Source organism: Anolis sagrei, chromosome 1 (genome assembly GCF_037176765.1).
Source record: "Anolis sagrei isolate rAnoSag1 chromosome 1, rAnoSag1.mat, whole genome shotgun sequence".
Classification (NCBI taxonomy): Eukaryota; Metazoa; Chordata; class Lepidosauria; order Squamata; family Dactyloidae; genus Anolis; species Anolis sagrei.
The window spans coordinates 143180754-143193724 of record NC_090021.1 but is presented as its reverse complement, the minus strand read 5'-3'; the positions used below and the strand labels follow the sequence as shown (position 1 = coordinate 143193724).

The 12971-nt window shown below is 36.3% G+C and overlaps 1 protein-coding gene across 2 annotated transcripts in view; it reads right to left on the bottom strand.

The window, feature by feature from the left end:
- Positions 1 to 12971, bottom strand: part of TASP1 (taspase 1) — a 69910-nt gene that overhangs the window by 43259 nt on the left and 13680 nt on the right. For both annotated transcript variants that reach the window (XM_060786015.2, XM_060786031.2), the window contains 4 exons: positions 9916 to 10036; positions 8837 to 8921; positions 6727 to 6806; positions 2645 to 2751 (listed from right to left, as the gene is read on the bottom strand). In XM_060786015.2, the coding sequence (XP_060641998.1) occupies positions 2645 to 2751; positions 6727 to 6806; positions 8837 to 8921; positions 9916 to 10036 (393 nt within the window). The remainder of the gene's footprint in view (positions 1 to 2644; positions 2752 to 6726; positions 6807 to 8836; positions 8922 to 9915; positions 10037 to 12971) is intronic.

Sequence of the window (12971 nt, the reverse complement as noted above, 5' to 3'; positions counted from 1 at the left end):
CACTCTAAGAAATCACTATTCAATCTCAACAGTAATGTTGCCAGGCCAACAGATGGGAGTTTTGGCTTTCTTGTACAAATGGGTAGTGTATACAAAAAAAAAAAAACCCAAAATAATGAACATGCATTTTACAGAAAGAAAATAAGAATAAATGGAATATAATGATGTCAGTAGATTGAATCAATTGGGTTTTTTTTATTCTAATGGAAAGAAATTATCAAAATCATTGAGTCAGCAGTCACTAATAATGGTTCTAATATTTTATGCTAGAGGAAAACAACACTTTGCTTGCAAATGATCTCTGATCAGACCACAAAAAATCCATCAAGGTCCTTCCTTCTCCCAATGCCAGTCTATCCTCAAAATGTTATCAACTTATGTCTCCTCAACCCAAACCAATTAGAAAGAGAAGGGAAAGAAAATCAGAAGGTGAGGATCCACCACTTCTAGCTGGAGAGACCAACAGGACACAGGGAACCTCTAATCCCACATAATGGTAGGAAACTTCGGTAGGATAAGTGAAACTCCTCAGATCTAAGCAATAGAAGTAGTTGATGCCTCGATCCTAGAGCCACATTTGCTGTGCTGCATCCTTCACAATGGGTAAAACATAGGAGAAGTATATCCAGCCAGTGCTCAGATACTTTGCATTGTTTCCCACTGGGAGCTGGAAAACCTGGCTGGGTCACATGGTCATGATCAATGCAGTTCTACTTGTAACAGCCAAGTACAAACAACTCCTCAAAAGTGAAGGAGGCAGGAAATTTGTCCCCTGGCCGAAGTGCCAATTGGAAGATGCAACTGACACGGAAACTGTGATTTCAGGGACTTAGCTCTGGTGTTATCTAGCTACATGCAATTGGAGAGGAATCATTATCCCCATGTGCCTGTTTCAGTGGAGGAAAAAAAATCTGGGACAAACACACCATAACTCAGGATATCCTACCTTGCCTAAATTACGCATCTGTTAGAGCAGTGGTCCTCAAACTAAGGCCCGGGGGCCAGATATGGCCCTCCAAGGTCATTTACCCAGCCCTTGCTCAGGGTTAACCTAAGTCTTAAACAACAACAATCCTATCCCATCAACCAAAAACAGGCCCACACTTCCCATTGAAATACTAATATATTTATATTTGTTAAAATTTTTCTTAATTTTAATTATTGTATTGTTTTTAAGTGGTTTTTGCACTACAAATAAGATATGTGCAATGTGCATAGGAATTCATTCATTTTTTTTCAAATTATAATCCGGCCCTCCAACAGTTTGAGGTATTGTGACCTGGCCCGTTGTTTAAAAAGTTTGAGAATCCCTGTGTTAGAGTATGCCCCTTAGCTGGAATTAACTGGCACTCGGCTGAATGCAAAATCCTTCACATTAAATATGTTGCTGCTGCTGTTACATTTTGAGAAGGCTGTGTAACTTCAAGATGGGGAGAACTGGGCTGTATTGAGTCAGACGGAAGATTTAAAACTCATACTTCCTTTGAATGAAAAACTATGATGGGTGAATTTTAACAAACAAATATTTTAAGAAACACTGCACTATTCAATATCAAGAATTCTGAAAGACCTTATCATCAAATACTATAATCAGTAGCACAATCAGGAGCCCCCGGTGGTGCAATGGGTTAAACCCTTGTGCCAGCTGAACTGCTGCCCGAAAGGTCTGTGGTTTGAATCTGGGGAATGAGGTGAGCTTCTGTCTGTCAGTTCCAGTTTCCCATGTGGGGACATGAGAGAAGCATCCCAAAGGATGGTAAAACATCTGGGCATCCCCTAAGCAATGTCTCTACAGACAGCCAATTCTCTCACACCAGAAGCAACTTGCAATTTCTCAAGTCGCTCCTGACACTAAAAAGTAGCACAAATCTTTTATCTTCCCCCTTTTTTGAGAGTGATCTGGAAGGTATGTTCTCATTCCTCTCTCCTTCAGTCCAGACAGATATCTCAACCCAACACTGTGCCCGGAATCCAATTTTATTACTGCAGCAAGAGGAGGAGGAGAAGGAAATTTGGAGAGTAAGAAGCGGATGTTCTTCCTATCCTTTTAAAAAGTGTCTGTATGCACATGTGCATGGAGACAGAGAGAACTGGAGTTTCCTTCCTTTACTTTTCCTGGTGTGCTGAGTGCATAAACTCAAGAAAACGTAAATCACAACAGGGTATATAACTTTGCCCCATTGATTTCATTTAATGTTTTCAGAATATGATTAAGGTGAGATCCAATAAATTATATTTTCTTGATAGTTTCTTTCAACCCTTTGAGTGAGAAATGTTGTTACACTTACTAAAACTTTCGAAGTAGAATCTGAAGGACTGCATGCAATCTAGTAGTAACACTAAGATTTTTTTCACATGCAAAATAAGCTGCTCCTGAGAACCATATAATTCTTTAGAACAGCACTGAAAGAGCTATGGATAAGAGGGAATCCTGCATCCACGTACAGAAACATGCCCCCAAACTCTCTTTGTAAAAGCACATCTGTCTTTTCCCCTTTTAGTTGTTATAATATATGTACAAATGTTACAATAATTTTCATTTAGAAATAAGAACTTGTGAAACATTTTCAGGCTTTTAACCCTCATATGGTGAGGAACTTCACTAACTCAAAGGTGACAACAATCTTTCTAAATGTGTACTAACCTTTTCACTTGATTGTCTTCTTTTTTTCAACTGAAAGAGATCCGTTTCCACTTTTTCTGCCAATTCCAGTTTTCTCTTGTTCCGCTTAAATGCTGCTAAGCTAAGTCCTTAAAAACATTTAACAGCATTGAAATTAGGAAGAATAATATCCAGACAAAAGCATCTGCTTCATTAAAATTACACTTTTGAAATGACTGAAGTATTTCTCTTTCAAACTTAAACACAGCTTTTATTTAAAGTTTTAAAATTTTAAAATGTTCATGAACAAATATTTTAAGAATGGGTTAATGAACCTCAAATATTGTTGGATTACAAAGGTTTCTGAAATGGCCAAAATGGCCAAATTAACTTAAACTGCACAACAAACAAATACGCAGAAACTTCAAGAAGAATGGAAATCCTTAATAGAGTTTATAAAGAACCGGAGGAAGATGACCACATCAGGATTTTTGGACTAAAACTGTATTAATAACATATACATTTTGTACAAAAATATATAGTATACTTTAGATAACTGACATATTAGTACTCTTTAATTAGAAGAGATAAGTTTGCAAGCTTTGTTATTTAAATATTTCAAAACTAACCAACTCTCTCTCTCTCTATATATATATATATATACACAAAAGGTTGGTATAGTGTTTAAAAAGAAGAAGAAAAGACAACAATGCAACATAGTAAATTAATATTGTGTAAAAGTGTAGGTGAGAGTTTACTAATAAACTGAACTGAAATTTTAGATTTATGTGGAAACAGTTAAATTAGGTTAAAGACATTAAACAAATGAACTTATTAGAATAATTAAGATATTTTTAATGTAAAGATATGTAAGAGAAGACAGGAAAAACATCCAATAAAATGAGAAGACATGACTACCAGTTTTGATGTCAGATGACAAGAGTGTGTCCTTTTATGTTATTTGGATATATGGAATTTTTCAAAACTTGAGACAGTGTGTATAACCGTACTTGAGATGAAGATATAGATGTAATAATTATAACCAATATAAAGCTTCTCTTCCTCCATAATCACCACCCCCACCCTAATCCCCTTCTTCTTCCTAGGTGACACAGTAGACATTTGTATAGTTCTAATCTACTAAGCAGAACTCCACTACCATCATCCACTTTTTTGTTCTTTTCTTTTTGTGCAATTTTTAAATGCTCAATAAAAACTTATGAAAAAAATTATATTGTTTATGAAAGAATATTTGCTGAAAAACACAAAAAACCCTCTGAGCATCGTGCTTTTCCTCCAGCGAACTCAAGGCATGGCCATGATTCCTAATGACCATTTTATCCTCAACAGTACCCTCCATGCTGGGTCAGGTCAACTAGTGAGGTGCTACCAACAAGGTAATCCATGGACTGATGCTGGTCCACAGCAAGTATCCATGAATAGAAAAAAAAAGAATTGTAGCCAATGCGCACAAATACAGAACCAGTCCCTGTCATATTTGAGAGGGGAAACAGTGATTTTTCCTGCTCAGAAAATGCTATCTTCTGTGCAAAACCCACCACACTAGAATATTGGGTGGAATAAATCCTAGAATTGGACACAAATTTTGAAATTTGTAAGCAGGAGTAAAAATTTGTCAGCAGGAGTAAAATTCCTGAAATTACTTGCTACACCCTTTGAGAAAGAAATATTGAAAAATTATATTTCTGCTCAAGAATCTTGATTATCTGTACCTTAAGGAAAATTATTGAATGAATGCTTTTTCCTAATATTAAGACTGTAACAAATCTGCTTGAGCACTGTTTTCCCTTTTCCTCATTATCTCAATTCAGTGTAACTCTACATTTTAATAAATGCAGTTCAGAATCATCTTAACAGCAGCAAATAATTTTTTTGCGGAACTTCACAAACAACTGTACAGGTCATGAACTTCAGTGATGTGTCTTACTACCAGTAAATAAAGCTATTACAGTTTCGGAGTTATAAAAGCCTAAACAAAAATATTTTTGTGTGATAATGGGAAGACAGCAAATTTTGTATGCTCAGAAAGCACAGGCAAAAGCTGCCCAATCACACAGCACCCTCTGGAGTCGTTTCACAGAGTCTACTGAAAAGAAGCAGGCAATGCAGCTATTACAGGCTCGCTTTGACAATGAATTGGGTGAAATACAATAGTAAGCCAAAGTTTACGATGTATTTATTACTAATGTATTTATTACTAACAAATTAGTCAATTTGTGTTGCGGACACTTTATGACCAATGGCAAAAAAAATTAAATAATGATCAGAAAGTGAAATTCTGGAGGCAAAAAAAATTAAATAATGATCAGAAAGTGAAATTATGGAGAGGGTACACTGTACCCCTATGGTTTTCCTTCTAATTGTTCATAGTATTTAAGGTTGAAGTGTCTATACAAATAAAAAAGAAAAATACCGATTCAAAATACTTCTCATATATCAAAATGCATTACTCAATAGGTGTAAGACACCTTGTGAGTATTCATATCCAGAATACACAAAGGGCCAAGAATTGAGGGGAATCCACACCCCTTCACCAGCCTCATTATGTTCCCAACTGGCCTCATTCAGGAGGCATCCAAAACCTCCCCCTCGGGAGACCATCAAATGTAATGCACAATCTAATGTAATGCACAGCCCGTTTTTGGCTATGCAATTAAGCCAAAAAAGATGTGCTTTACATTCGAGTAAATATGGTATGTATTGTAGTTCAGCCCATGATTGTGCCTGGTACTCATGTTGATGTGGAAGTAGGTCATGGGGATTCTGGGACTGCAAGCTATAATGAGATTTTAATTCCTGAAAATGAGCAGTCTGTGCTTCATTCAGTCAGTGAAGGTCACATTCAACATGGTGCAAAGAAGCTGTTCTCTAGTGGAAAGAGTTCAGAGGCTGAAATTCCAGGTGCAGAAAATAATGAGTTGTAATCTGATGAGCTGGTAGATAGGAGGCTTCATTTTTGCAAATTTTGGGCTGCTCAGCAGAACCTCCAAAGGTCACAGCACCTATTACAGAAGAAACCCATAGCAGAAACTCATGGGAGGAGGCATGACTTCATGTCTTTATTAGAGAGGCCAGGATCGTTTCCTGGCCAGTCTGGTCAACATTGGTAATTGAGACAACAGCTCGTACCAAGTTCTAGTCAAGCTTTCTAAGGGAATTCTAGTTTCATGTCTTTGCTCCTGTTTCATGCTTCTTTTTATTTATTTATTTAAATTTATTTAAAACGTTTATATCTCGATCTTCTCACCTCCGTAGAGGGACTCAGACCGGCTAGTTTGAAGGATTGTTCCTGGATTTTTGTATTGGATTTTATGCTGCCTTGTATTTCTTGGTTTCCTTGTATTCCTATGCTGGATGTCCTGTTGCTTTGGGATTTTGGATTAGTCCTGTACCTTGAACCTTGTGGACTATTTTACACATATAGACTTTGAAGTTTTTACTATTTTTGCTGAAGTGCTTTATTATAATCTTCAATAAACTGCTTTGCTGGTTTAACTTGGACTGGAGTATGGTGATTAAGTACAGAGTGTTTTCTGGTCTGGAGTGCAACAGTATGTATTAAACTACAATAGATGGGAGAGAGTAAACCAGCAATTTCACAGAATGCTGCAAGATGATGCAAGTGAGATGAGAACTTGTAACAGAATTAGAGAACAGGTGCTTACTACAATCTCATACTCGCAAATTGTTGAGATGGACATAACACAAATCATTGGGATTTTGGAACTATACATGCTGTCTACTTTTACTTGGATTCACAATTCTCTCAAAAATAGATAAGTGTTGTTTCCATCAGTGTGAAACAGAAGGTGCAATACAAACATGTCATTTTATTCAGCCTCTTAATACACAAGGTCAACCACTTTGTAATTCTTACACGAGTTTGTCTTACAAGAGAGGTTTGCAAAAAAAATAGATTGAAGATTTAATAATTCCTTGTACATCCAATTACAGCTCATTTGCAGGTAATCCAAACAAAACAGAAACCATGTTCAGTGAGACCAGTGATACCTAAATATATTCATGTTTCTTAATTCCTATTGATTTTAATGTTTCCTGGACTGTGTGCTTTAGAACCCCATTCCTAGAAAACATTTACTCACTTGTTGCCATGATGCTTGGAGGACAGGCTGGTATTCCATGATCCACTGCCCATTTGAAGGCTCCTTCACCAACCAAAAAGCTGCAAAAATAAAAGCAGAAAGGACAGGGGAAACAAAGACTTTACTCAAAAGGCTATGAGTGGAAACATATTTCAAATCTGTGCCTAGATTACAAGCTACAGTATATACTCCTGTATTTGTCTACAAATTTTAGTTTAAAAATTAACCACCAAACCCTAGGTGACTTAGATACAAAGCAATATAAGTACTGCCCCTTAACTTTTATTAACTTTTATATATACTGCCCATGGTGGTGCAGTGGATTAAAGTGCTGAGTTGCTGAACTTGCTGACTGAAAGGTTACAGGTTCAAATTCAGTGAGCGGCATGAGGTCTTACTGTTAGCCTCAGCTTCTGCCAACTTAAGAGTTTGAAAACATGCAAATATGAGTGGCTCAATAGATACCGCTCAAATTCCCTTTACTTTTTTTAATATGTCTAGTAACAGATTCTGTACATCTCAAGAGTCATTTTTGCTATCAATTTGCTTGCCCTCTTCTGACCTTGAAAACTACCTTTAATACTGTTCTCAACTGAATTTAAATCCAAAGTAATAAGCACTTTACTCAGCAAACTCTTGAAAAGATCAACCCTAAAGCCTAGTCCTATTACTTTCTTGATCTGACTCCTTATCAGAATCCTGTTCAGAGTCACTTTCCAGCTTCTCCATATTATCAGCAGAATCAGATTCCAATTCTGGCAAATCCATATCAGCCACCTTTCCTTTTGTCTTTTCTATGAATTTCAAAGATTTATTAGATGACTTCACTGCAGAGATTTCCTTTCTCTGGTCACTTGAATCCATTACTGCTTCCTGTACCTGTCTACACTATTGCAAATTATTTATCTCATTAAATGAATTTACTTCAAAATTATCATAATTACCACTAGGTAATGATACTACTAAATCACACCCAGCAAAATTAAGTTACTTATTTAAATTACTTATTATTTTTATTAAATGCTGACTTGTTAAAAGTTGACTGAATTCAGACCTGTACTTCCACCTCTATTACTTCCTTAATACATTTGTCTACATATTATTATTTTAAAAGAGGGATTATTAAACTGACAGTGTTACGTTGCAACACAAGGCAGAAATATGTTAGTCAAAGCTATATTATTAAATTATTAAATTGAAATGCATGAGTTATTAAAACTGACTATCCTGGGAGTTTAAAGAGGCTCGTTTTTCTTATGCAAGTTGGAGCAAAATTGGCTAACATGGCCATTGCCTACTTAACTGTCTTGCTGCATCTAACTATATGCTTTTGAAAATCCATCTTGCTCCTCTGCATGGAGTTTGTATTTTCAAAATAGCAAACACCCCGCCTGTGCTCCTCAGCTCTGAAGACCTCTTGACATTTTAATGGATTTACCATTTTAACTTTAATTTTAACTTCACTTTTGTTTTTCTTAACCTTTCCATTCTGAGCCTGGCCCATTTTCCTTCTCCTAAGCCATGTATTATTAGTTTAAGATATATTCAATGAGCCACTCCATTTGAAATGAATGCTCAGATAATAATTTGGCAAATATAATGCCTTTTTTCCTCCACAGCAAAGGAAGACCATAATTATACCTTACCCTCAACTTTCCAAATATTAAATCAACTTGAAAATATGTTTTCTAAAAGGAAAACAGCATATGCTAAAACTTTAAAAATCTGGAAGTAAAAGGAGATCACCAATGTAAAATTAAATCAACAACAAGCTCAAAGTTTAGCTTTGAAGTTTAATTTACTGGAATTTAATATTTCATGGACAAAATATCAGAAATAAAAGCTTAGTTACTGTGTAAATATCTATATAAACAACTACAAAGTAAGATGAAACTCAGCATAGTCTTGCCTTTTATTCTTAATACTCCATTCTATTTACAGATGTAATAAATGCACAAGCTGTTCCAAGAATCAAGGAACAAAGCCAGTACACATTTTAAAAGAATGTTATTACTGATATGCACTAAAGAACATTAGCCATTTTTCAATCATGCTTCCAAACACTCTAAGTATTATGGCACCAAAGAAACAAGCAGAATAAAGTAATTACCAAGGAGGAATTCTGCCTGCAGAGAGTTTTCCTTTCTGTCCTTCACTCAACAATCTATTTGCCACAGAAACAGGATTTTTGATTCCTAAAAAAGACAAGATTAAAAACATTTTCAGAGGCATAGCAACATTCGTCTGTTACAACAAATAAATCAAGGGCAGGCTCATCTTCCAATTTAGAGGTAGACTGGAAAACAAGAAATAAAAATAGACCACGTCTGCTAACACCAAGGATGAAATACCATGGAAAATAAGTCCCATGACTGTAGATAACAATAGGCATAAATACTTAAGAAATGTTATTTATTTGCATCTGGATTTGAGAGAACTGATCAATGACATCACTCGCCGGCATGTACAATTATTGTAAGAATAATTAAGAGAAGCTAAAAACAACATGGAGGAATGTCACCATAAGACTCAAAATAATCAGATGAGATTAAAGAGCCACATTTAATACAATATATAGAAGATAATAAGTTAGTCCTAAGATCTCCCTACCCCACTCTCATTATTGGAATATCTTAGTAAGTTGAGTTCGACTCAGGACACTTTGTCTAATAAGATGGGAGAAGAAGTGAGAAGAAAGGATTTCCTCTTCCTCTCTCACTCTTTCTCTCTGAAGCTCCTGCTACTGCTCTTCTGGAGGCGCATAAAAAGAAGCAGGGAGAGGGAGAATGTAAAAATCATTGCTGAGTTAGTTTCCTGACACCAATGGAAAGGTTCATTCCATTTACATCAGACATCTAGATCCAAATCATGGTGCTTGTTTTTTCTCCATTCAATTACATTATATTTAAGTTAAAAGGGTTGAAACAGTATGCATAATATTAAACATTTTAATTGGTTGTAGCTTAATATGTAGAGACTAGTGTCCTTGTCCAATCACCAGATGTGTTGGACCATTTTGCATCATTTCCAATCAGCTGTTCATTGTGTTTGCCATGCCTTCTGGAAATGATGACAGCTGCAATTCAATGCATTTGGAGGCCATCGAATTAGGGAAGACTGCTTTAAATACAAACACAATGGCCTTTAAGAATTTCAACATTTCATCCATCAGAACTTCATCAACCTTACCACTGAGAGCGCCAACTGCTCCAAAATTGAGTGATTTTCCATCCATAATACTGGCATCACATTCTATTTCACCCAAAAGGTTTAGATTAGATCCCATTCCTGCATTTGTAAAAGGTGAATCCTACAAAGAAATTTAAAGAAAAGTGCATCAAGATAAATATCCTGAAATGTACACAGCAAATTCAGAAGTCAAGCAACAATTACTAGTTAAGCTGGCTGCCCAACATATATCACTCAGAATAGGAATTGCAACTGAAGTTTCCTTGCATGACAGAAGAAAAAGGAAAGGAAAAGTATGAAAGGCATGTAAGGAATTGCCAATTGATAAAATAGCACCTTCAGGATGAATTAAAGTGAAAGAAGCTGCTTTCCTGATACACTATGTGAAAGTCTATCTGAAACCAAAATAATGATATGGCTCAGTATCTGAAAATTTCAGAGTATGTGTGAAAAGATATATACTCTACTGGCAAATTCTAAAAGACTGATGCAAGATTATACTGCAGAAAACAGATGTCATTGTCACACATATAGACATGTCCCTGCACCATCCAGATTTTATGTTTCTTCCTAATACGATGGCAAACATGATCTAAGGCAGTGGTTCTTAACCTTGGGTCCCCAGATGTTTTTGGCCTTCAACTCACAGAAATCCTAACAACTGGTAAATTGGCTGGGATTTCTGGGAGTTGTAGGCCAAAAACATCTGGGGACCCAGGTTGAGAACCACTGATCTAAGGAATCATGGTATACAGAAAATTTGCCTCTTAAGAAAGTAAAAGAGAAACATTTCCACTGTTTATTACACACAGAAATAACTCAACTCAGTCATATCACAGCAATAAAAATTAGTGGTGGAAGGTGGTTTCCATGTCAGAGCCAGGGCGAATCCACTCCTGGTTTTGGTCCATATTTCAAGGAATTGTGCGATGTGCTGAATTTTCCCCCTCCCAAAATAAGTTTTCTTAAGTGAGATGCTTAATGGATGATATCTCCCCAAATAATGAAATAAAATGGTTTCTTCCAAGTCCTTATATTAGACTTTTTTTAAAAAAGCCATTTTGCTATATCACTCTTAAAGGTGGCTTGAAAAGCAACTCTGTCATGCCACTTCAATGGGGAAGAATATTATTCCCCCATTATAATAAAGCAACCAACATTACTGATGAATTGTAATACAAGGGAAGACACTTATCATTACAATCCTTATCTAGACGACTTGTTATTGTGTGCTTTGAAGTCATACCCAATTTCGGGCAACCTTATTGCAGGGGGATTGCCCCTTGAAACTGGGAGGGTATTGTCTGCCAAGCAGTGATCCAAACCCTGGTCTCCCTGCATCTTAGACAATGATTCAAATCACTATACCATGTTGGCTCATCTGGATTATTAGAAATTGGAGTACCCTACCAAGTTATGATCAAGTCCTTAGAAACACTTTGAGGTGAATCCACGTTAATGTAATTGAATTCATTTCCCATTTGAAGTGTGAGATTTAATTGAATTGTGGGTGATTTTTTTACACTGTTTTCAATGGGACCTAGTTGCAATTCAGTTACTCCAGATACAATCTTTTTCAAGAGGTGGAGAATGAACTCTCTTTATTCCTTCTCATACAGTTGAAGCAATGAATTGTAGAAGCTGCTTATAACCAGAATACAAACATTCTGCAAAAGAAAAACTGAAGTGCCAAAACTATATTTTAAAGGAACTGGGAACCACATCAAACTTGCACTCCCAATCTCAACATAGATCACAAATTATATTTCTTTTAAAGTTGTACTTTACATTATTAATCAATCTGCAAAAGAAAAAAGTACAACCACAAGCTATTCTGGTGAAGCCACTGGATGAATCTATACAGATAAAAAGAAAGATGAAGAGACTTTATGCAAAGCATTTGTCAGCCAACACTTTAAGTTTAAGATAAAACTCATCATGCTTCATGCTTGAAAAATATATAATCTTCAATTATATATACTCCAGGTGATTCCATCTCAATTTCTCTCATAATTCTCAGAATTTCATTTCTCAAATATTTTACTTCCAAAATGCATTTGCATTAATACTGGCAGCATTACAGGCACACAATATTTTTAGCTGCAGCCAATCAATGATGGAAATTACTCCGCTCTGACATTCCAACCAAGCTTTACAGCCAAATGATCATACTTTGTCTTCAGCATATGCTGAATAACATCTGGGTGATATGGAGAAAGTTTACTCAAAATTGTTTGCTCTTACACAGAATAAATGATAAATATGATGTAAACTAAGTTGCATTGTATACAGATCTCCTATTAAATAATCAGGATTATATACACTATATACCAGGTATGGGCAAACCCAGGGCCAGGGCTCGGATGCAGCCTAGGGCTCTTTTCTCAGCCCCCCTTCTCTCTCACCATCTTATCCTTCCTTCATTCTTTTTCCTTCCTCCTTCCATCCCTTCATTCCTTACCTCTTTGTCCCTCCCTCCCTCCCTTCCACTCTTTTGTCCTTCCTTCCTTCTTTCCTCCCTTCCCCCTCCCTTTCTCCTTCCATCCTTCCCTTTTGTCTTTCCTTACTTCTCTGTTTTCTCTCTCCCTTGCTCCCTCCATTTCCTTCCACCCTTCATCCCTTCTCTTTCTCCCTTTCTTCCTTTTCTTTTTTCTTCATCCTTTCTTCCTGGGGGATGTTTCTCTGGGAGAAAATAAGGTAGAGAGGGAACATGAGAGCCATGTTTCAAGATTTAAAAGAGTATCCCATTGAGGAGGAAGGAGGGGAAATACTGACTTTCTGCTGCTCTAGAGACCAAGGCACAAGGGAGTGATGGTTTCAAATGACAGGAAAAGAGATTCACCTGAAAAGATTAGGAAGAACTTCCTGAGAGTAAGTGCTGTTGGAGAGCAGAATAATAATAATAATAACAATAATAATAATAAGTATTATTAGTATTATTAATTTTTAACCTGCCCTATCTCTCTAAGGGGACTCAGAGTGGCTTACAATAAAAAACATAGTGGCAAACATTCAATGCCATAGGCTGCCTCGGAGTGTGGTGGAGTCACCTTCTT